This window comes from Odocoileus virginianus, chromosome 18, assembly GCF_023699985.2.
Source record: "Odocoileus virginianus isolate 20LAN1187 ecotype Illinois chromosome 18, Ovbor_1.2, whole genome shotgun sequence".
In the NCBI taxonomy this organism is placed as follows: Eukaryota; Metazoa; Chordata; class Mammalia; order Artiodactyla; family Cervidae; genus Odocoileus; species Odocoileus virginianus.
Genome location: NC_069691.1, coordinates 437,331 through 455,776, shown reverse-complemented (window position 1 = coordinate 455,776; position 18,446 = coordinate 437,331). Strand labels below are relative to the sequence as shown.

The following is an 18,446-nucleotide window of genomic DNA, read 5'->3' as shown; positions in this document are numbered from 1 at the left end:
ATTCTGTCCCCCTCCTGCCCCCACCACTTGAGGCTGGAACCTCACCACCACCTTTTCTCACTGAATCCTATTCGCATCCCACAGAATGCAGCGTTTCCCGAAACTCAGTGTGGGGAATGTTGCGCTAGAAGCCGCGGCTCTTACTGTCCTAACAACCTGAGAGCAGCGGGAGGGGGAAGGAGCCCTGCAGACCTGGGCACAGCCTCTGCATCGCACCCGGGCTCTGAGAGCAGACACCGCCGGGCTCGCCCTCCTCAGGGCCAGAGAGGGGAGGCGACTCCCCCGAAAGGCCTTCACGCGGGGCAGGCGGTGAGGCTGGCAGCTTGGAACTCTCTCAGCCCGTGGAATCCGCACAGCTTCCTGCAGAGACTGCACAGGCTGCGGGAGATGGGAACTTGGAAGCAGCACCAAGTTAACGAATAAAAATCGTAGGTTCCAAGGACCAACGAAGCAGGACAGCTCCGCAGCTCACACCAAACTTAACTTCTCCAACACAGAGGCCCAGAGAGGGGAAGGCATCTGTCCAGGGCCACACAGCAAGTTCAAAGCACAGCTGGAACTAGAATTTAAGCCTCCTGCCTCCTGCTCCAAGGACCTGGCTGGATACGTGTGTCTGTCTCCCCAGCCTGGCCAGAGGCCCATCGAGAGTCAAAACAGTGTCCAATTCATGCCTGACTTCCTGGCTCCGGACACTTAGGGCTAAAGAAATTTTTACTCAAAACTCTTTCTCAGCTTTATCACTTAAATGGTTGCTTCTGAAAATGACTGTACCCTCAAAGGGTAAACATACTCTACCAAAGAATAACAACACCACCTGTAGTATGCCTAATATATATGTGTGTATACACACACACATCTACACACACACATAAAACACCACCTACAATAATTTAAATCTTACAGTGACCATAAAAGGTAGGCATACTATCACTATAATTATCATCCCCATTTTGTATGCAAGAAACAATGTGACACAAGAGGTTAACTGATCGGTGTAGAGTAACACAGCTGACAAATCACAGAATCAGGATTTGAGCCCGGCGAGCACTCTAACACACAGACCACCACCTCGCGAAGGCCCTGTCCTCATCATACCTGTAAGATGCTCCAGGCACTGCGCTAAAGCGCCACTGACACTACCTGTGACGCTCACAGCAAAGCCCAGAGCTCAATGTTATTTTCTATTTTGCATCTGGAACAGTGGAGGCTCAGAGGTATAAAAGGACTTATTTGCCTAAAGCCACACAGCTAGGAAGTGACAAAACTGGGATTTGAAGCTGTCAATTCTAGTGATATGCCCATAGTCATCTCTTATGATTTATGGCTAAAAAGCCATATACAATTCAGCCAAAACTTAAGTAAAAACTAATGCATTATCATCTTCCATAGCATCCTGTGAAACATCTTCCTCTTGTTTGTTAGCTTTGTTCTGAAGGTACTCATTCGTTTGTTCGTGCAAATACTTACTGGGCTACATACACACACACAGATGTGATGCATGTGCAGCCGGCCAGCATGTGTTTTGAGGGGTATGATAACAAACATCACAGATGCTGTCCCTACTACCCTTGCCTTCAAAGACCTTACATTCTGGGACTTTCCTGGCGGTCCAGTGGCTAAGCCTCTGCACTCCCAATGCAGGGGGGCCCGAGTTCAATCCCTGGTCAGGGAACTAGATCCCACATGCCACAGCTAAGACTCCACACTCTGAAACTAAAGATCTCACGTGTTGCAACTAAGACCCGGCACAGCCAAACAAACAGACACACTTTAAAATAAATATTTTTTAAAAACTGACATTCTGATTAGACAGATCATCATTCAACAATTCATTTCACAGTTAATTAGCCAATTAAAATGATGGTAATGGCTACAAAGGAGAGGTAGAGAGTGTGATTAGCTTGCTCAGAGTAGAAAGTATCAGTTAATCTGCTGAACATTTTGAAGGCTATCATTAAAATTAAATTTTCCATAGCTCCATATGGCAGTTATTTTTTTAAAACAGAAAGAAGAAGTTCTTATTTATCTGAGGGAAATATGAAGTAATCATTGACTAACCCATATTGCTAGATAACAAGACTACTTCAGAGTAAATTAGACAGGAGACGGTCAAGACACACTCAAGGAGAATGTGTCCTGAGCACCTGCTACACGATGCAACTCTCTGGGGGGCTTTCCCAACATTACTATTAAATAGAAGCTTTTATCCCCATTGAAAGAGGAGAAACTGAAGATGCAGGGAGGCTAGCCAATTCTCTGAAGGTCAGCACACAGCTATCAAGTAGGAGCGGGATTCAAACCCAGGCTGATGAGACAGCAACACCCAGAATCTTTCAGTGAGCCACGACATATTTTCTAATCTTAAAAGCTGATCAGCCAAGAGTTGAAATTTGGACTCTGACATCATAGGTATGCAGAGCCTTCTTGTCAATTCCATCTCTCCGCCATGGGGCCCTGGAGAAGAAACACTGGGTTTTCCGGGAACCAAGAGGATCAAAATGAGAAGATCATATATGATGCAAACCACACTTCTTGGGGGAATTGTTAATTACTGGAATGATTGCATTCCTTTCCCCTGAGATATAGGTTTCTTGAACAAAAAGCTTCAATATTTTGTTTATGCAAATAGAGAAACCATTCTCCATCTCTCAAATAAGATGCCCAACTGAGGTCTTTTCTCTGTCTTTCTGTGACTTAAGCAAACAAACATTATTCTCTAAAGTAACTCCACCTCTTGGTGCAGCCAAGCCTTGCCCAGAGTTCCTGACCCCGATTTCAGGAACAACACCATTTCCTATTAATCCAGTTTTCTCAGAGTTTAAAAGGGACAGTGAGGCCTAACTTTTGCTTTGAAGAAATGAGGCTCATCTTCTCTAGACTCATCCTCTGAACTGGGGATGATCTTTATCCAATCACCCAGTGAGTCTGACTCTACACAAATGCCCTTCTCCATCAACAACAAACAGTTTGGAGCATTTTCCAACATTGAGAAAGAATTCAACTTTGGAATAGAAAAGTGTAGATCGTGCCGTGGCCAGGGTGCATCCTGGCCTTGAAGGCCTACTGCTTCCGCCGCCCCCCAGCCAGGCCCACCACAGGGGCTTGGGAGCCCAGATGTCCACTGAACTGCTGCTCCCGAAACAGACATTCTGTCTTCTTGAGAGTCAACAGGAAAGAGGGCACCTAGACAGGCATGTTTGAACAGCCCTCCTGCCTAAAGAGCTTGCCTTGCAGGTTTCCTAAGAGCTGATGTGCCTGTGGATTCTATAATGAGGAGGGATTTGTTTGTTGAAGGATCTTTTCAGCTTTATTGCTTAACTCAGAGGTGAGAAGGGGGTGGGGGCAAGATGAGAATTACGCTGCTTTGCCTCCAAATATCCACATTTAGGCTTTGTCTACAGCCGCCCTGAGACAGCAGCCAAGACGGTTTTAAGAAAGCGGAGCCAGAAGTCTGACTCCTGGACTGGCCTTCTAACCTGCTCTGTGACTGGGACGAATCCTTCCCTTTTTCTGGGATAGAGTCCCCTCATCTGTTCAATGAGAAGGTGGGAACTATTTTGTGCATCTCGGTTTCCTCATCTATGCCATCTGACTTCACTCTCTGGGCTGTTAGAAAGATCAACATGGAATAATATAAACTAGATCTGAGAAATGAAGGCTTCCATGTGTGAGCACTGTGTTAGAACAGGATGTATAAAGCTGTGCCACATTCTCACTGGCTTCAAGATTTCCTTGGTGGTGGCTATTAACTTCTTTGTGCAACTGATATATTTTATAAGTTTTTATTTTGGAAAAGCTTTCATGTAAGAGTTGCAAAAGACAGAACAGAGAGTTACCAATCATCATTAACTGCATCTTTCCCTGATATGAACATCTTACAGAACTGTTGTAAAAGTATCAAACTGGTAACTACAGACTTCATTGAGATTTTACCAGTTTTCCTACTTGCGTCCTTTTTTTGTTCCAAAATCCAGTGAATGGTAACACATCACATTTAGTCATCATGTCTCCTCAATCTGTGACAGATTCTTTTTTTCTTTCATGACCTTGAACTGTTTTGAAGAGTACTGCTCGTGTATTTTGTAGAATGCCATGAATTTGGGAGCATCTGATGTTTTCTCAGGATACAACAGAGCTGCTAAGTTTTTAGGAAGAATATCACAAAGATGAAGCTTTCTTCTCATTGCATCATATTGTGTCCGACTCTTTGCAACCTCATGGACTGTAGCCCACCAGGCTCCTCTGTCCATGGAATGTTTCAGGCAAGGATACTAGCATGGGTTGCCATTTCCTCCTCCAAGGAACCTTCCTGACCCACAGGTCAAACCCGAGTCTCCTGTGTCTCCTGCATCGCAGGCAGGTCCTTTTATCACTGAGCTAGTAGGGAAGCCCCCACGTCAGGGTGTGATACACACAATGTTATAAATGGTGATGTTAAACTTGAGCACCTGGTTCAGGTGGAATCTGCCGGGCTTCTCCACTATAACATCACAGTTTTTCCCTTTCCACATCCTACTCGGAGATAAGAAAGACTGAGTTCAACCTAACACGCCACACCCAGTTCAAGGGGTGAGAAATTAAGTTCTACCTCCTGGGAGAAGAATATCAAAGAATTTGCGGACATATGTGAAAACTATCACATTTGGGGGAGGTCCCTTGAGGCAATACGAATGTCCTGTTTCTCCTTAAAGTTTCGCCTGCCAATTTTACCATACTCACGGTTTCTTGCAGTTAGTACTGTGGTGTCTGCTAGTGACTTTCTACTTTCCTCATTCCTTCTACATGAATTATCTGGAACTCTTCTGTGGTGAAGATCTGGCACCTCTTCCTTTCTTATTAACTATTTGTCTGTATCAATACAGACTCATGGGTCTTTCTTTAACATAAGCTGGGTTATAACCTAGTATGATATTTATTTACTTAATCCACTGGGAGTTCTTTCAGGTGGACTCTGATGTCCTCTTTTCAGATTCCATCTTTTCTTTTTTTTTAAACACTTCCTTCTTTCTGACACTACTTTAGGCATTAGAATTACCTTGCACTTTCCCTGACTTAGTCCTGTAACAGGCCATTTCTCCCTGGGGCGGGGGGTGGGGGGGGGTTGGTTCCTTTCATTGGAGAATGATGCTTAGGAACCAAGGTCTGAGTTCATTGCTTCTGGGGTGTCACTGTCCATCTCTCAGCAGACAGAGCAAGGCAATGCAGAAGTATGCTAACCCACGCATGCACACATGTCTACATTTGTTCCTGTGTCTATCTGTATATATATTAAAATAGACATGAATTCATACTGAGACTTCTACCTCTGTCCCCAGAGTTCATTCTAGTCTTTCCCCTGTGCTCACGGGGGACTTCTTCCTCTGACATGAGAAACTTGGCTCCCATCATCCACAATTCATTCACTTATTTACCTCTCATATACATGTAGCTTCAGAATGCTAACCTCTATTCCTATGACAAATACATTTAACAACTAGAGTACAGTGTTTCTATTCTTTTTGTCTTTACCCAAACATAATTTTTAATATTTAAAAGCATGCCCAGGGCACTTCCTGGTGGCCAGGACTCTTAGCTCCTAATGTGGGGGCAGGGTTCTATCCCTGGTCAGGGAACTAAATCCCAAGTGCTGCAACTAAAGATCCTGCAGATTGCAACCAAAAAAGATCCCACATGCTGAACAAACATCAAAGATCCTACACGGTGCAGTCAAATAAATTTTTAAGAAAATGCATGGATTCAAATCCCATCTTGGCCACTCAATGACTGTGTCAGTGTGAGGAACATACTTAACATCTGTTTCATCTCTATTTGCTCATCTATAAAACCAGAATAATAGCCTATCTGCTTCACAGCCCTGATGGGGAGAGAAGAACGAGAGGAGATAAAATATGCAAAGGGGCTCAGGAAAATCGCCCCGCACTCCTCCAATGTTTGACGTACTCTTAACATCACAGTCACTGTGCTCCAGGGCTGGGCCCTGCAGATAGCAGCGCCTGTCCTGAAGCTTATCCTGCTCTAAGGCACATACAAGGGTCACAAGGGTCCACTCCTTTCTGCATCCAACTCAGTGAGTCCGATCCAGGCCAAGCTGGGCGGGAGACCGGTCTCTGGCTAAATAAACACTAAGAGCAACGAGGCTCTGAGAGGCTCTCACTACCTGCTGGGGCATCTCAGCCCAACCGCCTGGCCAGAGCTCTTCACTGCCCTTTCTCCCGTCAGCTGCCTTTGCTTACACAAGCAGCAGACCCTTCCGGGCGGGGAGCCCTCTCCCCCTTTGTTGGGAAGATCCCCAGCATCCCGAGATGGGAATCTTTGTTCACACTGTGCTTTGCAGACTGGCAGGGCCCCTTCCCTCCTCTGGTCTGCAGTTTTCCCATCTGTCAAATGAGGGTGTTGGATCAGGTCAGCCACCCAAGCTGGTAGCTGGATCCAGCAGGCACATGTTGTATTTGGCCCATGGGGCACTTTCAGTAATTTTTTTTTTTAATTAATAGCCCTTACTTTTAGAGCAGCTTTAGGTTTACAGAAAGTTGAGTGGAAAGTTGAGAGCTCCCATATGCCCCCTCTTCTACCCCTATCTTCTGTCCACCAGTTTCCTTTATTGTTAACATCTTGCATCAATGTGGTACATTTGTTACCACTGATAAGTCAACATATTATTAGCCAAAGCCCATCGTTTATATTAGGGTTCACTCTTTGTGTTGGATGGTTCTGTGGGTTGTGACAGATACAATGTCATGTATTCACTATTACAGCAGCATAAGAATAGTTTCACTGCCATAAAAATCCCTTACATTTTACCTATTCATACTTTTCCTCCCAAACTCCTGGCAACTGCTGATCTTTTCATTGTCTCTATGGTTTTATCTCTTCTAGAATGTCATATGCTTGGAATCATATAGTATGTAGCCTTTTAAGACTAGATTTTTTCACTTAGCAATATACATTGCTTCCCCCTCCCCACGTCTTTCCATGGCTTCATCCATCATGTCTTTTTACTGCTGAATAATATTCCATTGTATGCGTGTATCACAGCTTCTTTATTCATTCACCAGAATAATTTTAAGCTGGGATTATTTGCCAATAGTTAAGAATGGAAGCCATTATATTGAAATCCTTCTTTTCAGCTTCTCTTAAAAATGGGAAGATCTGTAACACTGGGCCTATCTCTCCAGAAGGCAAAAAAAAAAAAAAATGGCTTGAATTGAATATTATCAGGCCTTCTTGGATAAAGCATGGGTGACTGCCCACTATGGTCACCTCCTGCCTTCCTTATGTGACCTGCCAGTTCCTGGTAAGCATTTATCTATTTTTAAACAATCCGATTTTTAAAAAAATTTTGGCTGGCCCTTTTCCGGCAGTGACGACCTCCTCACGAGAACATGCCTCCCACAAAGGATCTTCTTCATCCCTCTCCAGAAGAGAAGAGGAAACACAAGAAGAAGCGCCTGGTGCGGGGCCCCAGTTCCTGTTTCACGGATGCAAAATGCCCAGGATGCTATAAAGTCACCACCGTCTTTAGCCTCGCACAGACAGTAGTCCTGTGTATTGGCTGCTCCACTGTCCTCTGCCAGCCTACAGGAGGAAAAGCAAGGCTTACAGAAGGACGCTGTTTCAGACAGAAGCAGCTCTAAAAGTACCCTGTATCAAGATGAGCGGGAAACCATCCCAATAAACACATTCTGGATAAAACAAAAAAAAATTTGGCTGCAGCATGCAGCTTGTGGGGCCTCATTTCCCAAACCATGGGAATGAACCTGGGTCACAGCAGTGAAAATGCCAAATCCTAAAAACTAGACCACCAGGAAACCAGGTGAACATTTAGACTGAATTTTTTTCATATTATTAGCAGAGTGACTTTAAGCAAATATACTGTTTTCTATTTGCACCATTTCCTATCCCTTAATCCTACTTCTACAGTTTTTTTGTCCTGCTCTGGGGTCTGCATAGACTGCATCTCCCAGGTTCTCTTACTGGTCGTCTTCCGAGCTTCCGAAGCTGGGGTTTGGCTGCAGGAGAACTGGCGAGAGATGAGAAGTTGAGAAGAGAGAGCGCCCACGCACACGCCCATCATGCTGCCCCCACAGCTCGGGCCCCCACCATCCAGCAGGGTCTGCAGCCCTCCCAGACCACTGGCGGCTCTTGCTGAGGCACCTGCCCCGCAGCGCCAACCTCTGGGCGTGATCAACCCCTTCCCGCGGTGGCCAGCCTCTGTAGCTCTCAGCATCTCTTATCTAGTCCCTTAACGTCGCTGGTCCCGTGCAAGCAGCCCTTTTTCTTGAAGTCTCTCTGTCTGATTGTTGATTCCGTTTCCTACTGAGACTGATACAGCAAATTGTTTATGCTTTTGTGCTTGGCTTCCTCACCTGGAAATAGGGATCAAGTTAGTGCCCACCTCACAGGGATGATACAACTAAATGAGCAAATATGATACCCAGCACAATCCTTGGCATAGATAAGTGTGCCGTGAATGTTCATTAGTATCATCATCATCACTAAAATGCATGGCCCCAGGGCTACATCATTTCTATAGTCCTTTATAGCATGGATAGAAATGAATGGATGATTCACTACACAAAAGCTGCTGCCAATAAATCTCCAGAGATCACCTTAATCTTTTGCTCCTAAAGTAGAGGTGAGGCTTGGACAGTGTAAACTGTAATTATCTTTTGCCATTTATAAGCAAGAGGACTGGGCCCTTTACAGGGACTTTGATATCCAATCTTTCCTCACATGACTGGCCACATGGGAACTTTCATCCCGCTTACAGATAATGGCCAACATTTATGGAGTCCTTTCTCTGTACAAATAATCCAAGTCTTCATCTGTGGAACTATGTAACCACTGCACATCGGTGCCCCCACAGATGAGAAGAACAAGGTTTGTGAGAGACTAAATGACTTGTCCGAGCTCACACAGTCATCTATGGACTGAGACCACGTCCAGCTGCTCAGGCCCCAAGTCTAGTGCACTTTCCACCACAAACTCTGCCCCTTCGTAGGCAAGGACTCAGCCACACCGATGCCCAGGGCTTTCCTCACCACAAAGGACCCAAGGCTGAGATGTCTCCCAGGAGGCTGGCCTGGCTACCTCACTTCTGCCCATGAGGCTCAGGAATGGCATTCAACCCCAGAGGCCCTGGGTAGCGCAAGCTTGGGGACCCCAGGGCCCTTCGCTGCACACAATGCCTTCTCTAGCACTGCCCCTGACCCAGCTGTCACAGGCGAGTGGGTAGTCAAGCATGTGCTGGGAAAGAGGTGGCCCGGGCTCCGGGGACACTTGACGTGTCTCTCAGTGGAGCCGGGTACATGCTCCAGTGACACCCACGGATGCTTCCTCTGAGGGCACACTGCCTTCGTCCCTGCCACAAGAAGCCAGTGGGAGGTAGTGAGAGGGGTCCCGCCTGAACTAAGCAGCCAGAAGGGTCTGGGTGAGCAGAGAGTCATGGATAAACTCATGCATTTCCTTACTCAACAACTATTCACCAACTACCTGCTCTCTGTCAGACTCTGCACGGGGGGCTAGGGATTCTGTAGTGAAATGGCATGATATTTGTTTTTTATAATCTAGCAAGATTTGGGCCCAAGTCATCAAAAAAACAGCAGAAACTGGCAGGGACTCCAGAATCATGCTGCCTGGTCCAGTCTGCACCTAACCCCACAATGCTGGGTGACCTTGAACAAGTTGCTTAACCTCTTAATCTCAGTTTCCTTCCTCCAAGAGCTTTTCTAAAAGTGAAATGAAACAATCAGCTTATAAGCACTTTGCAGACAGAAACTGAAGATGATTACTACTGCTTCATAATTTCATTATTAACTCAAAGGCTACTTATTCAGCATCTTCAAAGTGCCAAGTATCTAACCAGTATCATCTGTAGTTCTTCCTACAACCATAATGACAATGTTATTATTAGCTATATTTTGAGAGATGGGGAATGGAGGCTCAGAGAGGGGTGGTGAGTTACCCACGGTCACACAGGCTGTAAGTGACAGAGCTGGGGCTGGAACCCAGGCCATCGGGATGCCAGAGCCTGAGTTCTTTCTGGATTTCCCTCTATGGCTTCCTTCTTCCTCTTCAGTCTTTCTTTCAGCAATGGCTTACTGAACCCTTTCTATGTCCCAGGCATTGTGCTAAGCTCCAAAGATACAGTGGGAGTAAAACCGACCTGGAGCCTTCCCTCAGTTTCACAGTCTACTGGGAAGGAAAGCAGTGAAGAATAATAACAAGCATAACAACTGCTGCCGAAGCAGGGGCTCAGAGCCTCACGGGAATGCAAACCTTATCCAGGAATCAAACAAGGCCTTCAGGAGAAAGTAGTCTTGGCGACAAAATCTGAAGGCTGACTGAGTTGGGCAGACAAGATCAGGAGGAGTGGGAAGAGCACGAAACCAGAGCCGCAGGTGGTCAAGGAACATAACAGAGCACGCAGTCAGGAACACAGAGAGACGGGGAGTGCAGGCTCCAGGGCAAAGCAGCCCAAGAGAGGCTGGAGGAGGAGGGAGGAGCCTCAGAGCAAATGCCAAGGAGGCTGGACTTGAGCCTGAGGGTCCTTGGGAGCTGAACTCATAGGGTCTCAAGCCCTTCGTTTTATGTCTTGCATTTTCCTCTTCTGCCCTCTGACTGGCTGGAGCAGCAGCTGAGGAAGTAAATACAGACGGGGCCAGAGGAGCTGAGAATGACCAGACAAAGGAAGGTCAGCGCAGAACTGCAGGAAGGGCAGGAAGAGGCTGGCCCGGGGCAGCACCAGGGACAGCTCTCAGAGGCGCGTGGGGCTCAAAGGCCATCAGGGATCAGCCTCTCTCATTCACTCATTCATTCTACAAATACTTACTGAGTGCCATACCATGAGGGCACTGTTCTGGGCACTGGAGGACACATCAGAAAACTCAACAGACAAAACTCTCTGTCCTCCTCAAGATTAGTTTCTAGTAGGAGAGGACATAACAAGTAAGACAGTCATGCATTGTATTAGAAGGTGACATGTATGGGAAGAACAGAGCAAGAAAGGGGAATCAGAAGGGAAGTCAAGAAGGGCAGAGTTTATAAGTTAAATAGGCTGATCAGAGAAGGCTTTACCCTGAAAGTGACATCTGGGCAAATACATGAAGGAAGTGAAGAAAGGGTCGCGAGCATTCACAGGGAGGAGTGTTTCAGGCAGAGGGAAGAGCTGGTGCAAAGTTCCTAAGGCAGGAAAATGCCAGCCATGTTGGAGGCTCCGAGGAATCTGGGGTGGGAGAGTGGGGGTCAGGGATTCAGAGATGGGAGTCAGAGCACGGAGGGCTGGTGCAAGGACGTGGCTTTTACTCCAGGTGAATGAGAGCCATAGGGGGATTTGGGGCAGAGAGGTGACATTACTTGACTTCTATTTTCATGGGACCCCTCTGGTTTCTGGGTGGATATCAGATTGTGGGGTAAATATCGCCACTTTTCAGAGAAGGAAAATGAAGTTCAGGGAGAGGAAGAACTTGTCTGGAGTCACACAGTTAACAGTGGTGGAGCTGAGGTTTGAACAGAGGTTTCTCTGATGCCTTCAGGCCCTGCTCTGGCAGGGGTGTGTGGTACAGGCAGTATTCCCACTGGGCTTTAAAAGCTGTTAGACTTTGGACATGAAAAGGGAAAACTGGGATGTGGAAGGGAATAGATGAAGGGAATAGCACTGGGAGGAGGGTAACCATGGGTTTCTGGATTTAAGGATAGAAACATCTTTGCTTTAAAAATAAATAAATAACAGAGACTACATGCTGGGGAGTAGCTGGAGCCAAGTCTAAGAAGGCCAGTTTATGAAAAAGAGCCTTGAATGCCAGGCTAAGAAAGAAGGACCAAGGAGCAACCCCCTTCTCTTGCACCCAGAAAGCTTCCAAACTGGTGGCCTCCGTGGCAAGGATTAGAGAGGAACCCAACAACATGAAAGAAAAGGGTTTCTTGTATCATATCTAACCAAGCAATTTTAGTAACCTTTGGATGAGGAGATACCTGCCAGACTTTGCTTGATGGTATCTACAAGGGAATTTTGGAAACATACAGGGTGTGGATCAAAATATAATGCTCATCACTTAACCAGCTTTATTTCTCAACAGTTATATACGTCCTTAAACCTCTTGGCATAAGGGAAGTAACAGGCATCACTGCCCCTTGTGGAAGACAGGTATCCCAGGTTGTGGAGACCCTGGGCCCTCGCTCAGATCCTAAGGCGGAAGTGGTTTTGGAGGATGCAAGAGGGCAGAGGAGCTGCTTGGTGGGGAGATATGTCTTCTTGGATCTTGTGCCTACCCTCAAGCCCCACCCTGACCCTGACGCCTAAAAGGGGAATATTCTGAGGCCTATTAGGGGCTGAGGAATGGATCTCAAAGGGTCTCAATTTCCCACTACCCTCAGCATCTTGCTGGGCTTCTATTTGCTTTGCTCTGGTCACCTACCACTGCAGGGCTTCACCACATGAGAACTGTTGAAAAGCCATCTAGCCATGCAGCCCATCCTCAACACCCCACAACCCACCCACAGATACAGGTCCACCAGCCTCTACTGAAAGTCAGGAAGAACACGGCATTGCATCCCCAAATAGTCAAATAGAACTCTTCCAAGAGTCCAAAGCAAAGTAGTACCAACCCTCTACAGGAGGTCTCCTTGTGCTTCTTGCCTTGATGACCACTTCCTTTTCCCTTCTCCATCAGTCCTTCACCAGGGGAGCCTCTGCGGCAAGGAAAAGCTCAGCCTTAATCACAGGGATGGCATTAACCCAGAATCAAGGAGAGCCACAGTATGCAGTAACCCTCTGACAGTATCTCTCCCAGAATCTGAATCTAGAATAACCACGCAGGGCCCTCCAAGGATGGTGCTCATCCATGTGTCTCCACTAGTATGAGATAAAAACGCCTACTCATTCTTCCCATCGTCCTCCAAATGGTAATGCTTGGAACACACACACACACACACACACACACACACACACACCATTTTCCAAAGAAAAATCATAATTCTCAAAGTCATTATAGGCTCTACACCATTAGAAGAAAGTCTTTTTTCTAAATCCACATAATCTGCCTGGATTTCTCTGCCCACATGGGGATCCATCTCATATTATCATGCAAAGCAGTTATCACCTCCCTTCTTTTGCTCAAGTCAGTTGGAACTGAGTTTCTATCAACTGAAACTAAGAGTCCTGACCAATGTACCTCACCTCTCTGAAATGATTAAGAAGCTTTTAGCTGCAAATAACAGAAATGTATTATCTCACACGGGATGGACTTCAGGGTGGGTTGATTCAAGGATTTCATGATGTCTTCAGGTTCTTTCAAGCTCCCCATTCTGCTCAGAAACAAGGTGACGATATCTGATTTCAGGTATCATATCCACATGACATCAACCCAAGGAAGCAGAGGGAAAGACTTCTACTCTGTCTCTTCTGTGGGGGTGAGTTTCTCCTGAAACTGTCTCCAGCAGATATTTTCTGTGCTTCACTGGCCAAAACTGGATTTCATGCCTTTCCTCAGCCAACAAGTTGGGGCAGGGACAACAGCAAGGAAGACGGTTTTCCTGAGACCAGTCCGATTCATCTCTGAATGAGGCGCTGGTCGGGGTCTCCCAAGGGCAGCTGGCTGTGACCTGGTGTGTGTGATGGGGCTTCTGTTAAGAGGGAGTCAGAGGGAAAAATAGATAACTAATAAGGAGCTACTGTAGAGCATAGGGAATTCTATTCAATATCTATAATGATCTGCACTCTATATGGGTCAAGAATCTAAAAAGAGTGGTTATATATATATGAATAAGTTATTCACTTTACAGTACTGCAGAGACCAACACAACATTGTAGATCAACTGTACTCCAATAAAAATTGGGGAAAAAAAAAAGAAAGCGAGCGAGCGAGAGGAGGCAGGTACTGAGCTGGCAGCCAGTGATGTGTGCTGCCCTGCATCCAAAGGCCAGCCTCGCTGAAGCTTTCCTTAAACTTGGGCCACAGCTAACCCTTTTCTCCTACTAGTGTCTGCCAGAAGTTGGACTGGGGTGAGGCGGTGTTAGGGGCAAGAGCTCCAGTGAGGAAGTCAGCCAGGCTGTCGGCCCAGGGCCTGGGAAATGAGGAAGCGGGCCAGCCCAGTAATGCAGAAGCCTGAGTCATGAGCAAGCTTTCGGTGCGAAGAGTGAGGACAGAAAGGGTGTGCTCTCCAAGAGGACTGTCAGGGATTCTGCGAAGGGCGAACAAGCAGGACCCTGAGCTCTTTCATCACGACCAGGTGGGGAGACGAGACTCTGAGTAAGGGGCAGGGGGCGGGGACCCCCTCCAAAGCCACCTCCTTAACTTGTCCTGAACGGTGCCAGGCCCTCACCAGGCCTGCCCCGACAGCCTCCACCCGTCGACTCACTGGGCATACCTTGGGTGACTGCAGCGGAGAGTCTGGGGCTATCTCCTCCGTGTGCGCCCTCCTGCATCCTCACACCAGCCTTCAGTCCCCGAACATTCTGTGCTCCTTCCCGCCTTCAAGCCCTTGCCGATGCTGTTCCCTCCACGGGAACGTCTCCCTGCCCAGATGCCCACGTCATCGCTCATACGCAGTCCCGAGGGCACCCCCGAGTGAGAGGCTCCCCCCTCTTAGGCCTCCACAGCCTAGAGCCATATGCCTCACCCTGGGTTGTAGTTTCTGGCTACAGTACATGGCAATCTGTCCAGAATGAGAGGTGAGCTCTTCAGGGCAGGACCCCGCCGTGTTCACCTTGGGGGCCTCTTCAGTGTCCAGGGAGCACGGGGCCACAGCACCTACTTAGGAGGAAAGAATAGAGAAGACGGAGGAAGGAGGTTCCTTTAGAGCTGAGGAGTCCAACATGGTAGCCAAGCAACATTTAAAATGCAGTTCCTCGGTTACACTAGCTGCTTTTCAAGGGTTCACTAGCTAGTTGTAGCCAGTGACCATTGATTAGATAGGACATTTCCATCAGGACAGAAAGTTCTAGTGGACAACACTGTTCTAAGAGATTCAAACTTGCTGCAGCTGAGAGGAGCAGACCATCTGCCACAAACTCCCTCTCCTCCAATCCAGCACCCAGCACAGAGCCAGACACCTCTCCATTTCTCCTCCCTCTCCACCCACCTTCCTGTCTCCCCATGGGCTCAGAAGAATCCACAGTGGCTTCAGAGTTCTCAGAGCCTTTTTATCGCCTGTGTATCTCCGACCCTTCACTCCATTCCTGGAAGCTAAGCAGGATAGGGATTATAATTTCCATGTTATAGGTAAGCAAGACAAAGCTCAGAGAGGGGAAGACTCCTGCCCAAGGTCACCCAGCTGGCGAACGCTGCTGTCTGGAACAGACCTCAGGTTGGACTCTGGCCCCCTCTTTTCCACCAGTGTCACATCACCCCTCACTAAGGAGTCACCTAGTCTAACCCGCCGTCTGAGGCACTAACCCTTGCCACAGCATTCCTTCCAAGTGTTTACTCAGCTTCTGCCCAAGTGCTCCCGGGGACGTGAACCTCACACCACCCCCTGAAGCAGCGCCATCCCCCTTCAGATAGCGCTGCTGGAAGGCTCTTGCTTATGCTGAGTCAAAATCAGACTTCCTGTAGCTTTTCTGTCCTGAGACCTTAGAAATCACATGATACAGCCTCTCCCAGGCCTTCTGCAACACCGGTTAGCTTCCACCCTCTGCCTGAACACCTCCAGTTTGGGGGAGCTCAACACTGCTCAGGGAAACCCCTCCCTTCTTTGGTCCTTTGAAAAGCAGCCTCAATCCTGCAGCTCTCCCCCCTGGCTTTGCCTTCTGAGTCCCAGACTGTATCTGCTCTCTCTACCCAGGGCACCCCCTCAGAAACAATGACCGTGCCTCCTACTTTGCTTCTGCTCTGACTGCAACCTATACATATCATCAGAGACAGGATGCTCCCTTCTTCTGGCTTTCCTCTCCCATTAGCACATGAACCCCCACCCCCGCACTCCCCTTATTCCATGGGCCCCATAGGAAGCCAAGATCATGTCAATACTAATAATCACTGCCATTTATTATGTGTTCACCATATGCCAGGCAACTTTCAAAGTGCCCTGCTTCCATCTCCAAAACCCTGCAAGGTGATCATTACTATTCCCATTTCAAAGATGAAATGACTGCCTGTGTATATGTCTGTCATCCCAGGTGAGAGGACAGTGGCAGGACGGATTTAACCTGAGATGACCCAGATTTGGGTCTGAGTCCATCACAGGTCGCCAGGCCCTAAGGAGGGTAGGAGTGCAGAAGTAATGTGCACAGGCTATAGGGGCAAAAGGTTTGGGTTTACACAGCCTCTTACCAGCTGTGTGACCTTGGGCAAGGTCACACCAGCTCCCCAGCAGTACGGGACACAGAGCTCAAGGGTCCAGTGAATGCTTAGCACCGTGCATGGCACCTTGTGAGGTCTCAGCAACGGGAGCGAACGCCGATATTAGCATCAAAACTATTACGGAGACACCATACCCAGGGCCGAGGCGAATGTATCTCACAGTATTACCCTCCCGCACGGAGTCTGGTCAGACCCAGGGGCTTTCTGTATCCTGTTGCGTCTCCCAGAAAATGCCTGGTGTCTGAGTTCAGATGCGCTGATGGGGATGGGGCATGAGGAGGCATGGAGACCTGGGCTGCTCTTCAGATGGGCCAGGCATCACCTATACTTCCCCACTGAAGAGACAGGAGAACATAGGAAATGAAGGATAAGGGAACTGGACGTGGCAAGAAAAGAGACTAAAAATAAGGATATCTCACATCTAAAGCAAACACAACTTTGGACAAGTTCTCTTCCTCTCTGAGGCTCCATGTGCATCTCTGTCGAATGGGGTAACAACACTCTTGCTGTCTTAGGGTGAGGATGAAGGAGCTGCTTACGTGGAAGCCCCCGGCCTGGGTGTCGCCCACGGGAGCACCTGGTGAGGGTCTGGCCCCTGAAGCATCACCGAGCAGCTGTCTAGTGAGCTCTGGCCATCACCACAGTCAACAAAAGCAACCTCATAATAACATAATACTTATTTCCTGAATTCCTGCTCTGGGCCAATCCTGACACAACCCCTGAGGAAACTGTCATTATCCCCATTTACAGATGAAGAAGCTGACAGTTCAGAGTGAATGGGGTGACACGCCCCAGCTCACAGTAAGCCAAGACACCAGGAGTGGTACGCAGGACGGGCCGAAGCCAAGTTTTGTTCCTTGATACCAAGCTGTGGAAACCCTGGAACCAGGCCAAAGGTGTGGCAGCCTTTCGCTTCACCTTCCATCCCAGGAGGGGGACCACGACCACAGCCTGGGAGCATGCCGCGCATGAGGGGCACCTGGACAGACGTCCAGAGCCCTGAGCTCTGGGCCTTGCTGCCCCGCAGAGCGGCTGTACGCTCCGACGCCTTCCCCTCGGCCTCAGTTTCTCCATCTGTAAAGCGGGAGTAAAATGTCAGACTCTTAGGATTTTTCAGCTCTTTGAGGTTGTGCAGTAGCAGGAACTCAGAGGAGGAAAACTGCCCTAAATGGAAACAGTGCACTGTGTTGCCCCATCCCTTAATAACCACTAATTACTTAATCCCCGCAGCAGCAGGGTGAGTTATCAGGTATTATTATCCCCAATTTACAAGCAGGAGGTTGAATGAGAGAGGGATTGGCCCCAGGCTCAGGGCAGGGATGGGATCAGTGAAAATGCTACAAATTGCTTCAGAATTGGGGGAGGGCCCAGTAGAGGGATGAGGGAGCCCTCAAAGGGGAAAAACCACGTAGAAATGTACCTCTGAACCTCAGGGAGTTGAAGTCCCTCCCAGGGCATCTGAGCCCACTCTCTCTGCACAGATGGGTAGATGGAGGCCCAGAGAGGGAGAGAGAGTGGCCCAAGGTCACACGGCCAGAATCACAGACCAGAAGCACACTGTTCCTTGGGTTTTCAGCTGAGGCTGCTCTGAATGGGGCTGGGGGGCGACAGATGGTTCTTAGGAGCTGGGCTCCCTCTGCGGCCCTCCCTGAATTCCTAGAGAAAGCAGTAAGCCCGCAGGGATTCTGTGCGTAGTAATGGCCTGTGACAAAGGCAGCAGGATAAACAGCCTGCTCTGCAGACTAAACAAGATGCAAGAAGCCAAGTCACACGAAAGCTGAGGTTTGGTGCTGGCCTGGCGGGGGGGGGGCGCTCCAAGCAGCCGAGCCTCTCGGGAGACCAGGCCTCGTGCCCCCACCCAGAATCTCCTCTGGAGGCTTTTCCCCTTTTGCCGCTGAGGACTGGACAGAAGTGTGTCCAGGACACATGACCATCCCCATTCATAGCACAGAAGGCGCTTTAATGATGTGGCCCCCAAGATGAAGAAACCACGGGTCGGGGAGGGGAAGGAAGGTTCTGTCCCAAGTCACATGGCGGGGGTTTGGAACCCAAGACCTTTTGACTCCCCGCTTCACCTCAGCCTCCCAGATACTCCCTTTAATTAGAGCTGAGTCACAGAGGGAAATGGAAGGCTCTACTTTCTAT

The 18,446-nt window shown here is 48.2% G+C and overlaps 1 protein-coding gene across 1 annotated transcript; it reads left to right on the top strand.

The window, feature by feature from the left end:
- Positions 1 to 7,382: 7,382 nt before the first annotated feature.
- On the top strand, positions 7,383 to 7,634 carry LOC110135758 (small ribosomal subunit protein eS27-like). Its single transcript, XM_070480753.1, has one exon. The coding sequence runs from the start codon at positions 7,383 to 7,385 to the stop codon at positions 7,632 to 7,634; it is 252 nt and encodes an 83-aa protein (XP_070336854.1).
- The last annotated feature ends 10,812 nt before the right edge of the window (positions 7,635 to 18,446 follow it).

What these genes read in the sequence shown, in the direction of transcription:
- LOC110135758 (XM_070480753.1), top strand. Translation starts at nt 7,383, where the DNA reads ATGCCTCCCACAAAGGATCTTCTTCATCCCTCTCCAGAAGAGAAGAGG.